Genomic DNA, 23,160 nt, shown 5'->3' on the forward strand with positions numbered 1-23,160 from the left:
GAGTAGGTTTTAGCAACACAAAAGTGTCACCCATGTTGCCGAAGTGTTTGTAATTCCTGGGGCACAGCAGCAGGTTTGAAACAAGTAAATACTGGTGTGCTCTTCACAAGTGAAAACAGTGAACAATTAATTCCCCACCCTTTCATGTGCCTCAGGTGTGATTCGTACAACAGAGACTTTGGACCGCGAGATGATGCCTCACTACTGGCTTTCTGTCTACGTCACTGATCTGGGGACTGAGCCCCTGATCTCATGGATTCATGTCTTCCTGGAGGTCCTGGACGTTAACGACAACGCTCCAGAACTTTCTCAGCCAGTGTATTTTGCATCCGTCCAGGAGAATGTGGACAAGGTCAAGTCCGTCGTCCAGGTGTTGGCCAAAGATGTGGACACTTCTTCTGAGGGGAAGCTTTCCTTTCAAATGCTGGAATCTCACCGGACGTACTTTGATGTGGACCCCAAAACAGGTAATAAAGAGTGAATGAACAAACGTTATCTACTATAAAACTATACATTTCCATGGAATATGCAAACAATTGCCAGTAACTGATTGATTTTACTGCAAATCCAGTGGTATTGGATGTCACCTTTTCAAAACAGATGACAACACATGCAGTTGAAACAAATTAAATCTTAATTTAATTGGTTATTTTGTGTTCTAAAATATATAAACACACAAAAGGAATGAACATGATATGACATGTTGCCTTTATAATACAGGCTTTCATCTGCCTGATGTCTACTCCTAACCTGTCTTGTGGATAACCAAGTCCCATTGTAAAATTGTCTGTAAAAGTGAACAAAATTTCTGTTATGATCCAAATTGCACAGAAATTGAGGCAATGTGCATCACGGTGCCTTTGGTGCAGGGCATCTTCATAGTTAAAGAAGGGGAAATAGTCACTGATTACCTTGAGATAACATTATCCTAGAAAATGTTTCTGCATCCTGTTAAGATATTTTGGTGAGTTAAGCTTCTGTTTTTGGTGTATTTTGCCCAGGGTAGAGGGTCTGCTTTTTTACAAACAAACCTGTAAAGGCTTTCAGATGAATCTGAGCCTGTACAAACATCATTATAGAATCTTTATCATCATTCAAAAACAACATTTTATTTTCCCCATGACAGTTACATCTACATTATTTGTGCATAATAGTTATAACTCAGTTGCCTTAAAATTAGTGGGTACTTAACTGAAATACCAAACTTTCAAACATGTAAGCAGGTGGGGTTTAACAGGTGGTTTAAAATTATAACATGTTTTATATAAAATAATATATATTTATTTCTTTGATTTTCAACGTGATCCAACAGAAATAGTACACATAGGTTATGTCACATGATGCAAACATTCCTCCAATTTTCTACCTTTACCTGATTTCCCTCCTTATCTAATCCTCTCCCCAAGCCTGTTTACTAAACTAAGATTATCTATGATGATTAAAGACTGCACTTACAAGAATAATATGCAGAATAAGAACATAATATAGATCTTGTTTTAAAATTGAATCCTCTACGCACCTTCCCCTTCCAGCTTTAATAGTTCTGCATGACCCTGAAAAATGTAATTGAAACTTTTAGCGAGCTAACAAATGGGCAGACAGATATACAGTAACTCTGGGATATAGCATGTAATTGGAACAGCCTGCACAGTGTCATCCTCCTATTTCACAAGCAGTTTAGACAGAAATATAGGCTATTGATTGATTGATTTACATTTTGATTCAAACTCTCCTTGTAAATATAAGACATCTATAGCACCTCAGTGCCTTCTTTCACAAATCGTTTCAACATATCTGTATTTGTCACCATTTCCCCATGGCAGATTGACATTTTAATTCAGGGATATTGCTGCAGCTGTAAAACCTAACAGTGTTATTTCCCACAAGGGGTGGGGGTGGGGGACTGTTGCACGTCTGAGCAGAGCAAGCCATGCAGAACATAGGAGTGTCGCCGAAAGGGCAGAGCTAAAAATTAAACTTCATAATGAGAAACCCCTTCAGAGGTCATTCACAAACTCACTCATCCATGGTTTGAAATGATGTGCAGTTGTAGAGAAAAACAGCAGGGAGGTAAAAGTCCTTTTACCCCCCTGCTGTTTTAGTTACCCCTGAGGTATGTGAGTGCTCATGTTTGACAGTTGCAACGGACTCTCCTGGTGAAGACTTTGATGTTCAGGCAAATTAGCGTAGCATTAGCTCTTGTGCTGCAAGCCACTGCAAGCCCTGTTGTCGTCATATAATCTTCAGGTAGCTCTGGTGTTTGTCCACACCTTAGGGCCAGTATACCAAAGGATTATAGGCAGAGAGGGCGAGTTGTGTTAATAAAGACACGTCATTCAAAGGCATGGAGGTAAGAAGGTGTTGAAACAGCTGGAGAGTGTCATATTTAAACATGCCTTTTTGTGCAAAACCAGGTGTATTTGATATAACTTTACTCATGCATACAAACACAGGATGAAATGATGTTTGGTTGAAAAGGGATTTGTGTCTGTGTGTAGTTTTTACATGTTACATTTAAATTTTTCTGATATCTTGTCTCTGCTGTAGACTGGGTTATGTTTAATGTCGATAACCCAAATTCATGCAGAAAAGCTAGTGGAATGTGTCCTTCATTCTCAAATCTGATCTCCATTAGCTTCCAAAAGTTAGTCTTCCATGGGTCCACATAAAATAAAAATAGGAACAAAGAATCAATCACATGTAAGCGTCTGAAAATAACTCAACTGATTACAAACTATACGATACAAATGTCAAAAACAGCCTAATTAAACCAAGAAGCTATATCTAAAAATATTTCATAAAACAATTATGACAACATTAGCATTATAAAACTTGCTCAGCATTACATGAACTGAAATTGTAACCTCATGGAAGCTCCAGAAAGACATTATCTTGCCAAAAGAATGTGGACAACCTGGTACAGAAATTGTTTTCCCAGATTGGTGTGGAACAACCCCATCTAACATCTTTGGGAAGAACTAAAAATAAAAAATAAGCCAGGCCTTATCAGCCAACATAAGTGATCTCACTAATTCTATTGTGGCTAAATTGGAACAAATATGTTGGATATGTTGACATTCACACAGATAATGTGACCTTTTACTTAAAGGCAGCAACGCTTCACCCATAAGTGTCGTGAAAAATCATCAGACAATAAACAATACAAGTAAAATCAGCATTCCCTGATCAAATAAGTCCGTGTAAATGAGGCAGATTGTGTTACCTTAAAGGGCATAAACGTGCTGCTGATACCTGATCTTTAGAACACGATACTCCTCAGCTTATTTCCACAAATGTTCAGGGTGACTGGTGTAGAAACCACTCATGCCTCGACTTGATGAAAATGACTCATGGCTGAATGTAGGTTTATGATTAAGCTGCTATTCTCCTGAAACTTTATACTGCAAAAATGTCCGTCTGATTCAGCCTCAAAGAATTAGTTGATAAAGTTTCAGCAGGGGAACGACGGAGAAACGCATATAAAATCAGGTCCAATCTGCAAAATTGTTATTCCTTTGAATTCCTTTGAACTAGTTATTGTCTGACTTTGACAACAGGTTTGTGCAGGAGAAACAGGGTGTGCCAAATGACCAAAATCAGTAGCACAATGCAATTTCCATATTGTATAGTAGTGGTAATAAAACAAATAACATTAGTAATAGTAATTGTAATACTAGTAATAAAAAGAATAATAGTTTTGAGCAGGAACATGGATTCAGTAGGTGGCTTGCAACCACAGATCTAGACATTACAGCTCAGGAGGCAGAAACACCTGCCGAAAGTGACAGAAGGAGAGAGGAAAGAGACGTGGAAGCACAAAACTACGAGAGAGGAGAAGAAGCTGAGTGAGCAACATGGATTAATGGGATAAGAATGCACACAGCTGGAGATGGAGAGGAGGAAGTCTTTGCATCATGGGAAGTCTCCTGGCAGTCTAGGCCTATAGCAGAATAAGTAAGGGATGGTTCAGGGCTCGCCTGAGCCAGCCCTAACTATAAGCTTTATCAAAGAGGAAAGTTTTTAGCCTACTCGTTAATGTGGTGATGGTGTCTGCCTCCCAAACCCAAACTGGGACCTGATTCCACAGGAGGGGAGCTTGATAGCTGAGGCACTGGCTCCCATTCTACTTCTGGAGACTCTAGGAACCACAAGTAAACCTGAATTCTGCAGTGTTCTAGTGGCTTAATAAAAAAAAGCAGCTCCTTGAAGTTTGTTTTACGTGGGAACTCTACAGCCATATCCTGATCAAAGATAAGTCGGAGATTTGCTACGGTGGTACTGGAGGCCAGGACAATGCCATTTTGTGTTTTACAAAAAAGTTGTTTGTTGACAAGCCCTGGCAAGTCAGGAATGTGCATGTTCATTAGAATTTAGCGACAACAAATTACTATCCTAAAATTACTGTAGAACCTTAAAGCACCTTGCTTCACAAAATATAAGATTATTTTAATTATTTTACATTTACACTGTCATACACATACAATTTTCACAACCACAAAGTGAGAACTAGTTATCGTTTAAGGATCAGTCTGGTGATATTCTGAATTTTCATTATTGCCAACAAATACATTGAAAAGACCCAAATCAAGCACTGTGTGTTTATCAAAGCCTAATATCTCTTCTTCCTCTGTGTCATTGTTGTCCAGAAATTATTAAAAAAAACATCAGTGAGCCACACTGTTGCTCACACACTGTAGTTTATTTTGTCTCAGTCCCACATTCACCACCCTGCTGCTCCAAATACTCACTAGAGCATCACATGTGGATTAATCGCTGCTGAAAATAGTCCCCAACAAATGCACTGTTTCCCTCTGTTTGAATAACATTGGCTAAATAAAGGTTTTTAAAGATTTACAAATTCATTACGAACCAGTGGGCTCAGGACAGAGTGTCACAGAAGTCCGAAGGTATTCAGAGATGAACTAACACATTGTTACTTTTCATCTTTTCATGGGATTCTTGACAATTAGAACAAAACACAGAAGATCGATATAATAACATTATCCTTGTTTTGCTCCTTTTCCTCCAGACTGTTTGTCATTTTTCATTCTGTCTATTTTGGGATAACTGATCACTGAACTGACCTTGAGAAGTTTTGTCCACTCAGAATTCTTGCAGTGATCAGATATCATTGCTAGTAAGTCATGCAAACAAGAGTAGAGAGCTTTTCCATCTCAGAATCTTGGATGATTCTGAGATCTTATAATGAGGAGCACTTTGAGGCCCAGGGGCGCAAGCTTGGTGGATATACTCTTGCAATTAGCAATGAATTGGGCCGTTTGCTGCTCTTTCCAGGGGCTTATTTACACACACGACTTGATTTGCATACATTTGTTCATGAAGAGGTAATTTTGTAATCTTAGTTGAAAAGAGAAATTCTCCTTCTAAACAAACCCGAGTGAATTCAGACTCCTGCTTTGCAATCTTAATATGTTCAACTGACTCTGTGAGCCTGAGAATCTTCTTCCCACTCCCTCAGTAATATTGCTGAAATGTTGCTCAGAAAGGCAGCATAATTTAAGACATATCCTTTCAATACGTGAGCTTGACACGGCTCACTGAGCGCAATAAAGGCTACATTTAAAAAAAAAACAAGATGGGAAGTAGCCACTGTGGAATAGCAGACTGGTAGTGAGTGTAGAGAGAAAGACGAGCAAGCAAATAAACCGGGCCCTGACATGCCAGAGAACACTGTTTATCTTCACGTGGTTTTGACAGCCGTCCAGCACGGCTGAGTGAAAACAGGCGGCGAGGGAGAGACGAGGCTTTACCCCTGATTCCCATGTCTGCACTGATGACAAAAACATACTTTCTAATGTGCCCCACCTGTCCTAATGATGTCCTCCCAGCAGGACTTGTTTGCACTGTCGTAAAAGACCTCAACGACCCTCAGCAGGGCTTTCACTTTACTTAGTTCACCAGCTCTGTCTACTGAGAACAGCTCCCACACCTCCTCTTGTCTGCCAAGGAGGCAGACAAGAGGAGGTGTGGGAGCAGGGTCCTAACAAATAAACAGAACCAACCTAAATTACACAAATCGTGTGATTCCAATGACATATATACTATGCATGTTGTCTAGTGGTTTATTCATAAACAATTCTGTTCCGCTGATCTATCCAGCAGTAAGCAAACCGCTGAAGTTTCTCTTTTATGCTTTGATTGATTGATTATTGATACTGCTATTACTACTCAGATACATTTTTTGTGACACAAAGAAGCTCAAACATAGTGAAGCTGTAATTATGCTATATTAAATATTTATTTTTGGGCAGTGGTGACCCAAAGGTTAAAGAAGGGAGCTTGTGACCGGGAGGTCGCCGGTTTAATTCCCGGACCGGCAGGATTAAATTTGGGTGTGGAAAGTAAACCAAGCAGTGCTTGCCCTCCCTCATTTACCATCACTGAGGTGCAAGGCCCATAACCCCAACAGCTCCAGTGGAGCTGCTTAGTCGCCAGTAGACCAGGCTGCGGTTGTACTGGGCAGCTTCCAGGTGTGAATGTGTAACAGTGCCTTCCTGCAAAAGAGAGGCTTCCTCTCAGTGAAGCTCACCTGAAGGAATAAATAAAGGTTTAAAAGGAAAAAAAAGGCACTTCACTAATACATGCTTTACATAATCATAAAATAACTAGAATGACCCGTTGGAAAGAAGCCAAAGAGAGTAGAGGTTTTGGGACAATGTGGTTTAGAGTCAGTTGTCGAATCAACAACAATCAGCAAAAAAATACACAAGCTGATGTGGCTTGGGGCGTCAGCGCTTACCACCTCTGATTATTCATTTCTCCCAGGCACTGATTGAAGCCTTTGGTCGATTTCAACTATGTGTTGCATATAATTTGTTGTAGCTGCTAGCTTTTGAACGAAGGGTTATGAAGTTGGTTGTTATTATAAAAGGTAGCAATTACAAAATTGCAAACTAGTTTTTGGCACATAAAGAGATAAAGAAAAGATCTATCCAGGCCATAGAAACTAAAATGTTGAAAATACAGTGGAAGGTGCAATTCAAAGTGCTTTAGAGATGACCATTAGCTGATTATTGAACAATAAAAATATGTACACAGTAAAACAGTTAAATGAAAATAGAAAATATCATAAAAGTGTAAAAATGTTATCAACCCTTTTACGCATATGATCTGACCATTTTAATCAAACTTTTAAAAATGTTCCTAATTTTGTTTCCATATAAAAAGTTAACTTTAGTTCAATCATCTTTATGATCAAGTGGACGTCTGAGGGGACAGGAGGTTGTACAAATGTCTGCTATAAGTTCTCTCTAGTAACACCGTTGTAGAGTTATTGTTACTGCAGAACCCGATGTTTATCCTTTCAGAAGCTGAGAAGTGTCAGATTCTCATATAAATCTGGATGAACACTGAACATGGGGGCTTTGTGTTGCTGTGGAAGAGGATAAACACGCACATCTCTCTTATCCACACACTCTGCCACCTAACTCCTCTTATTATGCTACCAGCAGCATTAGCAGTCATCACCTGCCAGTGTGTCTCTGGTTTTCCTATTAGCACTACCAGCTGCCCTAAAACACTTCACTTAATTTATTTAGACTAGATGAGATGAGGTCAAAATCCCAACTGGGAAATGAATTCAGCTGCAGGAAAAAGAGATAAATCCAAGTGATTTCTCTGACTAACTGATTGGTTGGATTAAGTAAAAAACGTTTCAGATTGTTTCTCCATTTTTATTTCTTCAGTTTTTTTTTGCCAGACTATAAAAATCTATTTGAATGAATGAGCCTGTTTACATATTAGTCAACTAATCTACTAGAAGCCCTACAGTTTAAATTTAGCATGTGTGCAACACAAGTGTAAAACATTTCATATATCTTTACACATATTTAAGGTTTCTTTTTCTTTTTTGACAAAAGCGTACCAGCAGACTGTTGAGAGTCCCTGGCAGGTTATAGGTCTGAAGTGAGTAGAACGTTCAGGTTTCCCAACAGCTTCAAACAAACAGACTCCCAACACACACACAGCAGATGTGTCTGAATAACTGGTTGAGCCACATCTTTATATCTTTCATCAGAAACAAACACACTGTTCGAGATGCAGACGCTGATTCACCAAACTGCCAGTCAGACGTCGTTTTTCACTGAGTCTGGCATCGCTGCTTCTAGTCGGCGTGTATCAAATGGTGCTTCTGCTGATTTAGCTTGTTGAATGGACGGTGAAGACTGTCAAGGAGAGAGAGCTCTCTGATTGGCTTTTTAGCCCAGTGAATCAGTGATTCAACGCATTTAGAATAATTCATGCCAATTTTCGTCTTCAGACTTGTCTTGTCTTCTTCCGCTCAAAAATAAGCACTGCATGGGGACAAAGCAAAAGAAAACTGTACAATGCCAGGGTTGTTCTCTATTTAGAAATATAATGATCATTACCTTTTCAACAGATTCACAGTGGTGCCATAAATGGTCTGCAATGTGTAGTTGATTATGAACATTTATTTAATGGTGTCATATTGACATTATTTGGTTTAATGTGCTGTTTTTTAAATAGTATTGGACACAGTAGTGTGACAAATTGGTCCATTTACTAGCTTTTTAAAAATCTCTTTTTCAACCGTAAGTTGAAATACAACACATTACGTAATACAAAAGTTCAAATACAATACAATATTATTTGATACAATATGATTTTTACATAGACAAATGCAATGAATTAAATATATAAACAAAAGTAAATGAAAAGACTAAATGTAGATATCAATATGAATGATGACACACACATGTTGATGAGGTAAAAAAAAGCATTTTCCAAGTTCAAGTGTTTGATAGCTGAAAACTGGCTGAACAGACTCACAGAAACACTGACATACACACTGATACTGCATGGACCCCAGAGGATGTACCTCATACCGGGTAAACATACACAAACACACACAGACATACTAGCAAGAACAACAACAGCAGAAACAACATCCATAAACCAAAATGTGTTTGCTTAGGTGCAATCAGCTCTGTTACTGCTCTGAGACCTACACACATATACACACACACCCCTACAATAACAGAAGCAGTAACACTCCAGTCTGTTTTGTTGTTTACGTGTAATTAACACTTGTAGTTCCTGGGACTCGCACACTAACAGGATTGATTCCTTCTGTGTGTGTGTGTGTGTGTGCTCGCAGGTGTTATCAGCACTCTCTTGGCCTTGGATCGGGAGGACAAACCAGAACACACCATTGAGGTGAGACTCTTGAAAACAACATTTTATTTTATTTTTTTTTACTTCCCTTCGGATTGATGCTGAAAAAGGGAAACAGGGAATCCAGCTGTTTTGTAGTGCATTTGAGGTTCAGAGTATCAATAAATTCACAGGAGCAGGAGATAGACCAGGATGCACTGCAACTAAAAGAAAAGTTTGTGTTCAGCGTTTTCTCAGTTGGAAAAACTGGTGCCCTTTTATTCTTACGCTGACAACAAAATTAAATCTGAAATTTCACATGTTGAGCTACGCCAAAACGTTTCAGATAATAATTATATAAATCAATCATACATCATTCTTTCATCACAAAGTAAAGTCAAATTAACAGTGGAAGATCAGAGTTGTTTGTCTTTTATTGCCAACAGGGTTCCATCTAGCTTTACAAAAAAAATGTAGAAGTTATTATGACATTAAACTCTCCTCTTAATTCTCAGGTAATCGTTGTAGATAATGGATCCCCGTCACTGCGCTCCACCGCCACCGTCGTGATCCGAATTCTAGATGCCAACGACAACCGACCAAAGTTCACAGACAAACTTTTCCACGTCAAGCTGCCTGAACAGCGCTTCCAGGCAGGTAAACAGGAAGTCTGCAGGATGGTCGCCCGTGATGACGATGAGGGCTCAAACGCTGTGGTGGCCTACAAGCTCCAAGACAACAGGGACGAGCGTTTTGAGATTGACTCAGTGACGGGTGTGGTGACATCGCACGGCGATTTCTGGCCTGGAAACTACAGTATTCTCACGGTAGGTCTCCAGAACGTGATTTAGGGTAATGACATCTTTTGGCCGCTTTTGCTGCCAAATCTGATCTGCCCACTTGGAGTTGTGTGGCTCCAAAGCAAAAAACGTGCCTCCCATCTTTCAGCAAGAGTGATAATTAGTTTGCATTTCAATAGGCTTTAGGTAAATACCTTTTCTAAAGATATGTGCTTCATTTGCGTCTCTGTAGAAGGTGTGGAGACTTTAAAGTCTTGACCGGGGCCCACCCACTCTGCTAAAGATGCTCAATTACCCGTGCTTAATACCCTGAAAGGCACTTCACCAAGACCTGCTGTAAAACCAATGAATTTTCACAGTCCTTGTCATCACTCTGCATTATGGAAGCCAAAGAGGTTAATCAGCAGGGAAAACTTCTGTAAGATTTTATCTTCTGTTGACATATATTGAGCAGCTTAAGGTTGGTGTTATTCTTTGTTTTTCTTATTGTCAACAAATAAAAATTGGTAAAAGGTGGATTTAAAGCCAGTTTGTGTAGGATTTGCACATTTTTGCTTTACGTGGTCATACAAAAAAAAGAGAAGTTTTGCAGAATGCAAAAAAAAATAAAATAAAATCCTAACTACATATGTCTGGCTGAAAATTTTATTTCACAAATACCATTTGCAGCACTAACTGTCTCTCTCTGTTTACCCTGAGGGCGTAGAACCAGCAGCAGAAAACAACATCTGTGTACAGTAACATAGAATCTTGCTTAAACACAGTTTAAACTGATATTCTTTTTTTATTTTTTTTTTTAAAACACCTGCATTTTTTGGTGGAATTCTGTAAATAAAACAAGTTTTAAATTTGGCTGAAAATGATGAAGAGAAGCTTGGTTATGCAGTTCAAATGTTACACAATTTCACACAGCTAAACGCTCTGCCACTCGCTCTTACTTGTGATGACATCATGCAGCCATTAATTGAGATTTGATGTTGTGGGCACCCATGCCACCAAGCCTTTCTGTTCTGTGAGATAGGCAGAACCAGACTTACTACTCTGTCTCCAGTCTTCTCTTACAGCAGTTCTATTTTATTTTTTTTAAACTATTAAAATGTTTAATTTAATTTCCAGATTAAAGCTACAGACCAGGGCACCCCGTCCCACTCGTCTACAGCGAGACTTGACATAGAGTGGATCGCCCGCCCACAGCCCTCTGCTGAGCCAATCACGTTTGATGAGCCCCTCTTCACCTTTGCTGTCATGGAAACGGAGCCTATCACTCACATGGTGGGCATCATCATGACGGAGACCCATCGGCAGAGGTGGTTTGACATCATAGGTGAGAGGAAATGAACACACGTGCACACACTCTGAATATTGATCAGAAGCTGTGCAGGTGAGGCTGAGGAAAACAGGAAAAACTTCAAGCTCTGTTAAAAACAAGCATGACACAAATTAGGGTAATGATCTCCAAAAGAAGACATGGGATGGATGAAAAAACTATTTATATTTATTTCCACAACATGCTCAATTTGACTAGAAAGGACAGAAAAGAAAACAAAAAAAAGCACCTGAAATCAGAGCTCAGTGATCACTGTGTAATGACTTCTCATAGATCACAGAGAGTCTCTCCGTCTCCGCTTCTGTGTGACGTTCAGCTCCTTTAGCCGAGGCAAAAAGCACCACATATTAGGAAATGATATCTGACATCCACCATATTGCCACTTAAGCCAAAGTGCTGACTTGTCAAGCGCCGACTCGCACCGGAGAATACAAACAGGTTACAAACATCATCCATCCATATGAGCCTCAGTATGAACAGAAGACAAGTTATTTTCTAAAGGTCAGCAAAGTCCTGCAACAGAGAATGATATTGGAGCAGAGAAGGGCATGGTTAAAAGAAGACACTTTACTCTCTGATATTTTTACGGTTTCATATAATCAATCTGTGAGTTTCAGTGTTTTTCCAAGACTTGTTGTGTGGTGATTCTTTTTAATGATTTCCTAAATAAGCCTCTTAAACTTCAGTTATTTCCTGTAAAAGTTCAGCTTGCCAGAACTTATGTGGCTTTAAGTGGAGATGGAGAAAGTGAGAAAGACTGCAACAGGGTGGGCAGCAGCAAGCGTTTCCAGGCCCCATGCCTGACTGAATCCCAACCTATTTTGTGGCTGCTTTGTGTACTTGCCTTGCTCCTGTTGGTATAGAATCTGGTCTCCATGCTTGTTTTCCAGTGGATTTTTCCCTGAACGCTCTTTGATCCCGAGGGATTTGGTTGGTGTTGATGTTTTAGATGGATGTTTTCTGATACCAAACTTTACTAGTAATGCAGGAAATATCTAGGTGTGACTTGCAGTACATCAGTGCACTTAAAACATGCAGAATGGAAAAGAAGATTATAATAGCATAGATTCACCAACATGGAAGCTGCCACGCTCATGGTTATGTTTGGACCATCTCACTTTCTGTTTACAGTTGTGTCTTGTTTTTGTTGGCTAAATCCGCTGTTCCTCCCTGTTATGCCTGGGAGAAATAAGTCAGGGCTAAAAAAGCCCATTGCGCCGACCTGTGTACAGTGTCAGCTGGCGAGCAATTATTAAAAGATTATCATTTTACCTTATTGTTAGAAACAACACGAGAGACTATGGGTTTGAAAAATGAAAAAAGGCAAAACACTTTGGTGGTCTGGTAGTTAAAACACCTGGCTCTCACTCTCTCATCATTAAATCCATAGAAAAGTAACTGTGCGGCCATTAAAAAGAAAATCACAGGACAGACCCAGCTTTTCACATGCCTTAGAGAGGGGAATGTAAGGCTTAGTAGAAGTGGGCTGTAACCGTTGGGTTTGACTGACCTTGTTCACCTTGGATATCCAAGTTTATCCTAATTTTCAACTAATACAGTGTACTTGCAGACACGTGCCCATTAAATGTCAAAAAAGTATGTTTCCTGATTAGTATTTCAGCCAAATCTTCACAATTTTGCTGTAGATTTTGGCATAATTCCTTGTTTGTTGATGTCTATGACATGTCTATGTCTTTTTTTAGCAGAAATATTAGTTTTTTAGATAGATAGATAGATAGCACTGCTTTTGTGTTGTGAGTTGTTGCGAAATCGATGGTATCTTATATTGTTTGGACTCCGCTCCTGAGTCTGAGAAAGAGCCTCGTGCTCAAACCGTCACCAGCAAAAGACAAAACATTTTTACAGGAGTTATTTGGTGTGCAGATCTATTTGTTTTCAACTCTTTTGGACTTAGCACCTGGACAGAAAAGATGTGTGTGTGTTTTGTACACAGATTGCTGAAATAAGACAATCTTGCAACCGCAGTTGTGATGGATGATTAGAGTGAAAAAGGGGGAGGAGGAGAGGAAGGAAAGGTCTTGGTGTCAGTGGTATCAGCAGGACGTTTTCTCTCTGTGAGGATAAATCAGCAGCATTCCTCCTCTCATCACCTGCCAGATCGCCACACGAGGGACAACTGGCCATTCCTCCTCTTCCTCTCTCCACTTTTCATCCTCCTTTCTCCTTTTCCCTCCACCCTGGCTTCTCTCAGCCCCGGACACTATGAGAAAGACTGTCACAGAGAGCATTATGAAAAACAAAAGGCGTTACAACATTTTAAGTTGAAGTGGAAATAAGCCCTGTGACTCCGGAGGCGTCTGTTTCTCATTCCCTTTGAGCCTCCCAGGAAAACACATCAGGGTTTGCCAGGCTGTTTCCTGCCAAGCGGGGCAGCGTGTGCAGAGAAAGACCGAGGTTCCTCCTGTTCACTTTGCTGTGCCAAGCTCAATCTGTGCCAGAACCCAACGGAACACAACAGACACTCTCTGCATCCCTGAGGGGACATTCGGTTGTCTCATTGCTGCTGACGCCGGATGTTACGTCTTGTGACATTCATGCGTTGCGTTGTGTCACGAAGCAGAGGAGTCCTGATCGACCTGAGGAATCTACACACACGTGTAGCAGTAAAATATAGTCTTCAAAATGATTAAAGCGTAAAAGAGCCAGAAAGATTTATTATGGGTATTTTGGAAATATGTTTAACACTGATGATATATGCTAATTTGGTTAGAAAGCACCTAAAGGAATCCAAAACTGAACTGTACAATTTCCTAAATATTTCCGGCTCATTCACACATCTCGTATGAATCTGTAGCTTTTAAATTGTTTAGCGATGAGTGTGTAGTTCAGTTGGGCAGCTGTTTTCTAAAGCAACTCATTTCCCGCCTGGTGTGTTTCATATGGAATAGCTCCTGCTTTGCAGTGTATTTGCCTTGCAGTACAGTATGTGTTCTTAACATAGCATAATACAAGCGATATGATCAGTTTTTCTTTGTGTTTGTTTAAAGCTGCTTAAATACATTCTGGTGCGGAGTTACAGGGGCGCCTGTGGCTCAGGAGGTAGAGCCCATTGCCTGTTAATCTGAAGGTTGGCGGTTCAATCCCAGGCTGCATGTGGAAGTGTCCTTGGGCAAGATACTGAACCCCGAATTGCCCCTGGTGGCTGTTCCGCCAGTGTGAATGTTTGAGCACTTATGCGGCATTCAGACCAACCGCGAATTTTCTCCTCGCGTGAGTACATTCGCTGCAAGTTCACACACAACGTGAGAAGGCGATTTTAACGCGATAACGTGAATAAACACAACTCGCCATTACTACAAGTGTATGAACCCAAAGTAAACATTTTGCTGTGATTTAATTAGCAATAAACGGATTAAACTGATGCCGAAATAACTACAACACGATGCAGATTTGTTAAACATATGAATTCATGCTGTCTTGTCAGCAAGACCAGGTAGTTCAACCTCCTCGCTTTCTTTTCTCCCAGCAATTCCCAGTTTTGTCCGGTTTTTATATAAATACGAAGTCATAGTCCGACAGCGCTAACGACGCTAACAACAATACTGGTACCGATGTGCACGGAAGCTGCTGAGAAGCTCCAGTGAAGATAAATCAACGTTGTAATCCCAAAAACTAAAGTAAAAAGCTAATTTAATAAAAGCAGTTAACTCAGAACAGAATCCGACCGACTACTGGTGTCTGCTCCCTGCACCTCTCCCCCAAGTTTAGCAGCTCGCAGCCGGCCAGCAGATTTTCAATCCCCCGCTCTGCCCGGCCCTCTCCACACATCACTCTGAAGCTGTCTGTGATGTCCGGACAATCTCAACACCGATAGGCTATCGCGACTCAGCGTCACGCCACTTTGTTGCTTGAGTTGAAAATATTCAGCTCACGCGAATTCCTTTGCGTTTCCTTTGCGTTGCTGGCCCCGCCCCCTTCACGTCACTTCGCGCCGCCCGACAGGAAATTGCGGCTCTACGCGTCTTTGCATTGACTTTGTATGAAAACTCACCGCCCAAAACGCTCGCTTCGCTTTTGGTCTGAAAGAACCATTAGGCGCAGTGTATGAATGTGTGTGAATGGTGAATGCGATGTAGTGCTTGGCCTCGGGCGCCAGAATCTGTCATTGTAAATGTGAGGTTAGGGTAGGTCAACTGAAAAAGTTGAAAGTACATATATCTTATGTTTTGTATAATTAGATGTGAAAGCAGTTACCGCATTGTCAGTGATGGAAGATCTTTTATTTAACTAAAGGACACAACAGAAAATTACTCAATTGTGAGTCAAATTCTTGTATTATAAAAGTATTAACTGTAAAAAAAAAAAGTCAGTAATAGTGAATAATGCCCCCCTTTAGGTCACTGTTTACTACTTTAAGTACTGATAAATGTATTTGTAAGCCATGTTATAAAATTGTTGCGGGTCCAGGTCGTTCTAAGGCTAACTATGTAATACACGGTTAACTATTTGATTCTATAGCATTACATAATATTATGTAGTATATACATTACATTTTTGGGCATGTGCATGTAAGTACAATATTTCCCACTGAAATATACCAAAGTAGAAGTATAAAGTCTAACGGAATTGAAAAACTGAAGTACAAATTATATGGTAGTTGAGTTAATATATTAGGTGGCTTTCCGCCTCTGCATTTTTATTTATTCCATGTGTGCAGTAGCTCTGACAGCTGTGTGTTCATTCAATCAGAGCTGAAGTGTTTGTTGTAGTGTTGGATAATTGTGCAGCGTTTTTCTCCCTGTGTGGTCTGTGAACGTAACATGATAATGATGGCCTGTCAACTGTCAAATCATCCATCTCCTCTTTCGCTTCTCTTCTCTTCTCATTGTATTTTTAATTGTGAGAATCACAAGACATCACCAAATTTTTCATCACCTAATTTCCATTTTACTTTGATGACTAGACAGGAGACTGTATTTTAATTCTGTTTTATTCGATTCCATCTATTCCATCCCATTCTGTCCCCCACTTGTCTATGACCGACCCTCATCTCTGCGTTGGCAGATGTGGGAATGTTATGTCACTGGACTTCTCTCCCATGCAGATATGATCAGGTATTTATCGTCCCGCTTTACCTTCCTCCCCTCCAGCAGCAGAACCCAGATGCCTATCGAGCCTGTCTGGCCGTGAGATAAGTAACTTCCATCGATGTCTAAATAACTTCGACACCTCCTGTGAATCTGCACAAAAACTGCACGCTGAGTTTAGAGCCAAGTGGTAACACAAAATCATCGACAGGATATCAAAGAGCAGGCGAGGGGTGCATCTCTGCTGTTTGGATGGATGCAGCGTCCCTCTGACTTCACTGGACTGTGATCTGTGATCTCTGTGCTGGAGTGGGTCCCAGCTGGGTGTGATGTGGTCAGAATGAGGGTCAGCACCTGCAGGCCCGAGGCCGTGGCCCTCTGCTGGAGGATGAGGCTTGTCCCCTGCAGGGGGAGGGTTGAGCATCTGCTTTGAGTGGATGAGTTCAGGCTTCTCGGGGTCTGAATCCAGCAGGGTTTCCTGAGGAACACAGTGAGAATGAAAAACATTTCCCCGTCATTAAAGGATGGGATTACAATTTAAAGAAATTGTTCCTTTTGGGAAATATGCTTCTTTTCAAGAGTTAGTTGAGCTGGTCAATAGCACTTTGATACCTGCCTGGTGAATATACAGCTACTGCCAGCTATCAGCTTGGCTTAGCAGAAAGACTTCTTAGCCTGATACGCCTACCAGCACTTCTAAAGCTCACAGATTAACACGTTACATCTTGTTTGTTTAACCCAGACCAAACTCTCACATTTAAGAAGCTCCAATCGGAGAATGTTTTAAATCTTTTCTTCATAAATGATATATAAAATATGTATTATCATTTCAATTAATTAACCCCGTTCATCAACTTTTTTTCTCTTATCTGGTCACCTGACAGTGATCCCATATTTTATAGCGGTGGTTGAAGAGTAAGTGGCCAAGATCAATATGAGAAATGTATTGTGGTGATGTGAAATGTCGTCAAGTGGACATCTGGCCTAACTTTTCTAGTGATACATAGTGGATGAGCATACACTGTATTAATATTTTCTGATTCAAATTTACTGATAGAAGAACAAGAATCTATAAACAACGGCAACAAAATAAGCCCATTCCATCTGCCGCACATTTGTAGAAGTTTTTGTGAGTGTACAGCAAGGGGGGAGTGGGGTTAAGAGAGAGTATCAAAGGAAAGAATCAATCGACCTTCATTTCTGACCCTCAGCTGTTGTCTGAGTCTCTGAGCTGTGGTCTAAATCTGAAAAAATGAAGTTCTCTCTGTTGGAAAGTTGACCTGATTCTCTGTGTACAGGGTGAGGACACCGTGTAGCTGTTCTCCTGAGCAGAGATGTGGAGGCAGGTCAGGTACCTGGAGGAGGCCCTGAGGCAAACACAGGACAAGTTGAGAAATTAAACCTCCTTGTATTATTGCCTTGGAGCAATTGCTGGAGGAAGTTGCAGTAGAAAAGGACATCTGTTTTGTGGTCATTTCAACCTCATCAACTTGCCCTGAGGGGAATGTCTGGCTCTTTGAGTGAGTCAACAATGCTATTCAACTCTGAAGCATATCTTTTTCAGAATACTCCGTATGTATTCCGTCATTATAAAACATTTCATGTACTGATCCTACGTGGTGGAAAAAAGGATGGAGAATAATTCCTACAAGTCAAGTTGATTTGTACAGTGCAGTATAATATGAAATGGCTCACTGGATTTTACGGCACAATTCCTCAAAAAAAAGCAGTAGAGTAATACTGTAGGGCTGTAGTGCTCATTATAACCTGCAATACAAAGGTGACAGATAAAACAAACAACATGCTCTTTGTTTTTCTAGTAGTCTACAGTACTGAGTTTCTGCTGAGGGTAGTGCTAGAGGGTGGGCTGTATCATTATTCAAACCTAAAGAAATTAAATAGTGATATCTTGATTACTGCCATGTAGATTTGGGGATTTGGTGGGATTCGGACTCGATAGTGGGCTTGAGGAAAGGTCAGGGGGTCACCTAGATGATTTAAGAATTATCATCTGAGGACCATTGAAATGGCAGTCTGGCCAGTATTTTTTTGAGATTGCTCTGGTTAGAAAGCGAAGATAATTTCTGTCTTGTATCATATGCGCAAATTTGACATCTGGAATATATGTACAGTCCATGTTTATTCACCCCAAAAAGCCAATGGACCAACTGTACAGATGTTAGCAGCAGACACACTGGCTGTGTGTTCGTGTTCAGCTCACCCTCTGACTGAACTGAGAACTAATTAAAGACTCTGGTTGTTACTTTTCCCTGCGGTCTGTCTACTCCTGTCTGTATTGACTTTGTATGCAGTTGCGGATCCTTTGAAATTTGCGTTCTGTCTCAACACACAGTCAGATGGATAGAGAGATGAGCCAACTACTTGGCGCCACCATTTTTGGACCCAGAGTAACAGTAGCATTCAGTTGGACTCATGTCCAACACAAGTCCAAAGTTCAGTCTTCCTGAGAACAATATCTGGCTATGTAGCAGCTAGACATTCCACTTTCCTCACTTGCCAGTGTTTCATTTCGGCCTGCTGTTTGATGCTAAGGAGGTTCAACGGGTTTATCAGAGTGTGTTTAGCCCTGACCCATGTAAACATCCAGACAATGGATGGAAGAATGGATAGATAGATTAAACTCCTGCATAGATTTAGCATGAGTAAAAGATATTTTTTTGCACGGCTGGCCTCAGAGGGAATGGAACCTTCAACCTTAGCGTGGATATCATATCTTCCCGATGATCAGTACAGTGAAAAATTGCTTTTACAGTACCTCTCTGTGCAGAGACATCTGCAGGCAATATGCGATGCTGCATCTTATTCAGCCATCTTTGTTCCATGAAAGGCTTCCTGGGAACTGTTCTGTGTCTTACAGGAAGTCAATTTCAGGACCTGTCAGTTAAACAGACCTGTCAATGTGGCTGGTTACCCTACTGTGCTTTCAACTCAGTCATTATAGCATAACTGACAGAAAAAGACCCCTGGATGACCCAATTATCTATCGATCAAGAACAAACGGAGAGAGTGTGTGTGTATTTGTGGTTGTGTAGAATGTTGAGATGGAACAGGAAAAAAGAACAAGAGGTAGAAAATTAGAGCAGTGTAGTAGTGCTTCATTCCACTCTTTTTAAATAAATGATACGTGATATAAATTAAAATGTGGCATAATGATGTGAATGCAGTCACAACAATCATGTACAGAAGTAGAAACATGTATAGAGGTATAAAACTATGTGTGTGTGTGTGTGTGTTTGTGTTCAGCCCTTCGCAAGATGGACATCTTAATAATAAACACCATCTGGCTGAGCAGGCATGAGGTTTACCTTTCTCACATACATGCACACAACCTGCTGAGAGAGAGAAAGACTAAAGAAAAGAAAGCCATGAAGCAAGAAAAAGCACGGGGGTGCAGGATGAAGAGGAAAGAGTGGAGAAAAAGAGAGAAGGAAAGAAGGATGGAAAGAAATAAAAGGGAGAGAGGATAAAGGAAACAGATGGACAAAGTGAGTCAGTGTTACTGCGGATTCAAAACACAGTATGTCTCAAAATGAGGTGATTTCGAACAAAAGGAAGAAGAAAAACCAGCATGCAGTCAGCAAATAATCTGACAAAACCGGATATATAAAGGATAGAACAGAACTATAGGTACAGCAATGCATAAGAAAAGGATTTCTGAACACCTGCAGATTTTATTTTATTGGCAGCAACACGAACAGATAACTCAGCTTTCAATTCAAGGATTTAAAGGAATATTAATTTTTTTTTGTAAACAAAAAAACAGTGAATCTCACCAGGATGCGTTATCTTACAAACATTAAATGCACTGACAAGGTTATTTTTCTACCGTAAATTTCCATTTATTTGCATCAAAAATGTTTCTTCATGTTATTACGTGAAAGAAAACTAAAGAATCCCTGCTGTGATGTATCATTATCGGATTTATAAACTCTCAAATATAAATCAATAGTATCAGTCTCCTTTTCTGTGAAACATTTGCAACATTTCAGTTTTTTCAATGCTTTGAAAGGGCATTGACTTATAATCTTTTTATCCTTTTTTATTAGTGTTTTGCTACCTTTTTTAGGGTTCATTAATGCCCTGGGGTGTTGGCATCATCATGGTAGAAACAATACAAGAACCATCTCATCAAAACTTTGAACTTCAGCATCACCAGTGTTCACAAACTCCACAGGTCACCTTAAAGTCAATCAACTAAGAGTCCTTAGATGACAATGTCAGTCGCTGCTTCCCAAAACTCAATTCAGATAGACAGAAGGTAAGACAGGTGATCTGACAGACAGTATTGTTGCTGTTGTGGGAGGGTATTTGTGTCTCACTTGGTTTCTCAGCTCTGTCTGTAAATAAGAGGCCATGAAAAAGTCCTGCTGTGATGGATGGGTTCATATGAAGGGAAGAAAATCTGTTTTTTGCTCTCTGTTTTTCAAACCTTTTTTTTTTTTTTTTTACAAAACTCACACTTTCAAAAACCAGTTTATGCAATTAAGTCAGGATGTAGTGATGCATTGTTGGCTTGAATCCTTGTCCTGCACATTGGTTCTTAATTCATGACAATATTTGCAATGCGAAAGTACATAATTGGATATAATAAGTGTCTATAATATCATAAACAGTTACATTCAGAACATGTAGTCATGTAACATGTCCCCCCCCCCCCCACACACACACACGGAAACTGCAGTTCTTCAGATGCTGGAGGACAATGCCAAGATGCATCATTCCTGCAACCAGTCAAAATCAGACCTGCAGAGTCTGAAACATCATCGAAGATATTACATCTGACAGCTGGACACTGCCTGATTCATAACCCCACATACTGTAGCATCAACACCTGATGGAATAAATTTCTCGTTGTCTCTCTCCATCTGTCTCTCTCTCAGGTGGCGATGAGGAAAAGGACTTTGACATCCAGAGAAATACAGGAACCATCTCAATTGCCCGCCGGCTCGATGCGGCTCGACGCTCCAACTACAACATCACGGTGCGGGTTACCGATGGCCACCACAACGCCACCACACAGGTTAGAAACATGAACCAAAACCATGGCTCGTACTTGCAAAAAGTATAAAAAAAAAAATAAAAAAAAACTTTTGTAGGATTCAAACAAATAAGAACGACAGAAATGTGGAAATTTGCAAATATACCAAATGAGAACTTTTATTTTCCTGATGGCAGGATTGGATAATTCTGGTTTGAGTAGGAACTCTAACTGAAAAAGGCCTTTTTTTCCCTCTTTTCCTCCAGGAACATGAACATGAATTCAGCATGGTTGTCAGATTATGATATCTACCTTGTTATTTTTACACCTTATCTTATTTGCAACAACTGATTCTTCTCTTGGTTTCAGTATATTCAGACAGCCAAAAGTCATTAACAGCTAAAATATATCCAACAATGACCAGCTCAGCTCACATTTTGCAGAACTACTACGTAGTTATATAGAAGTGAGAATGTAATCTGAAATAAACATCAGAAAGTGACAATAAAACACTCCACTGTATTGGTTTAAAGATAGAAGTAACCAAAACCCATTCTTCTGAACCAGCTACGGCACTTTATATTCATGAGACTTGTTCACTAAAGTTCAAGTTGTCTTGTAACTACACATTATGAACTAAAGCTGCTACAAAAAAAGCTACAAAATAACCTTTTCCATCACAGTTGAGATCAAAGAAAACAAACTATACATGTGCTGGTACCTTCATTGTGCAAATCAACCCACTGAGCTTAAACAACTATTTATGTCTTCATATGAAAATATCTGATTTGAATCTAATCTTAAATCCTGTAGGCAGCTGCGGCTCAGGTGCTGCATGTGAAGCAACTGCGGTACCTTCCATATTTGATGTTATTCATGCTGAGCATCCATTTTCTCAAACCATGTGTATTCCTTCTCCGAACTGCAGGCTTACATCCGTGTGCTGGACATGAATGAGCATCGTCCTGTCTTCCTGAAGAAGCTGTACGAGGTGAGAGGCAAGGAAATCCAGGAGAGATTCATTAAAATGCATAATTCAGAGTGGTAGAGCTCACAGGCGAGTTATTAGAGCAATAATATCGAAAAGGATTCTTTACAGATGATTATGTTTATGGTCAGAGATGAAACCCTGTGTGAAAAGCAGACAGTACTGTTGGCCCTCCAGAATCACAAGTAGTCCCTTAAACATGTTTTTAAAGGATTTTTCATTAAAACTATACCAGTATTTTTTTCACTTTTTCTACCTTGTCCCTTATTGAAAAAATGATTGCCCCAAAATCCAAAACTATCACTGGATTACTTTGATACTGAAGAAATCTACAAAAGGTGGACACTTCTGCAGTCACAAGAAGTGTCTATTTTTGATTTTTTAGAGGATGTATGATTTATATTTGTTATCGACATCAGAGATAATGATATCCCTGAGACGTGTAAATAACACTGAATCTAAAAATATGTGCGTCGTGTCTGATTTGCCATTGATTGCGAGAATGAGCATGTTTTTGACGCAAATGGTGGCAATTGATTGCTAAGGATTAAATAACTTAATTGCCTCTATGAGCTGTGTTTTGTCTTCCCTGACGAGTCTCGGTAGTGTTGCTGGCATCAGGACACTCGTGACTCAGACATCCAGATGATGATGCATTCCCCATTTCCTCCCATGAGGGCCCCTGTTGCAATTTCCCCAGCAGTTGGAGAAAAAAAAGAAAAATCAACTCTGTGTTTGGATACTCAAATTATGATTGGTTATGTCTGAGCACATTTGATAGCCTATCAGCCTACCTGAAGTGTGTTTTTATTGTAGTTATATATCTGATGGTTACATGCAAGCGGACCAAACCCTGACCTTGA

At 40.1% G+C, this 23,160-nt stretch overlaps 1 protein-coding gene across 1 annotated transcript in view; it reads left to right on the forward strand.

Annotated features, from left to right (window-relative positions):
- Nucleotides 1-23,160, forward strand: part of fat2 (FAT atypical cadherin 2) — a 116,398-nt gene that overhangs the window by 18,539 nt on the left and 74,699 nt on the right. The window contains exons 4-8 of the mRNA XM_046029806.1: nt 9,140-9,198; nt 9,651-9,962; nt 11,052-11,259; nt 21,212-21,351; nt 22,238-22,300. Of these exons, the coding sequence (XP_045885762.1) occupies nt 9,140-9,198; nt 9,651-9,962; nt 11,052-11,259; nt 21,212-21,351; nt 22,238-22,300 (782 nt within the window). The remainder of the gene's footprint in view (nt 1-9,139; nt 9,199-9,650; nt 9,963-11,051; nt 11,260-21,211; nt 21,352-22,237; nt 22,301-23,160) is intronic.

The sequence above is a fragment of the Micropterus dolomieu genome, linkage group LG19, assembly GCF_021292245.1.
Source record: "Micropterus dolomieu isolate WLL.071019.BEF.003 ecotype Adirondacks linkage group LG19, ASM2129224v1, whole genome shotgun sequence".
Classification (NCBI taxonomy): Eukaryota; Metazoa; Chordata; class Actinopteri; order Centrarchiformes; family Centrarchidae; genus Micropterus; species Micropterus dolomieu.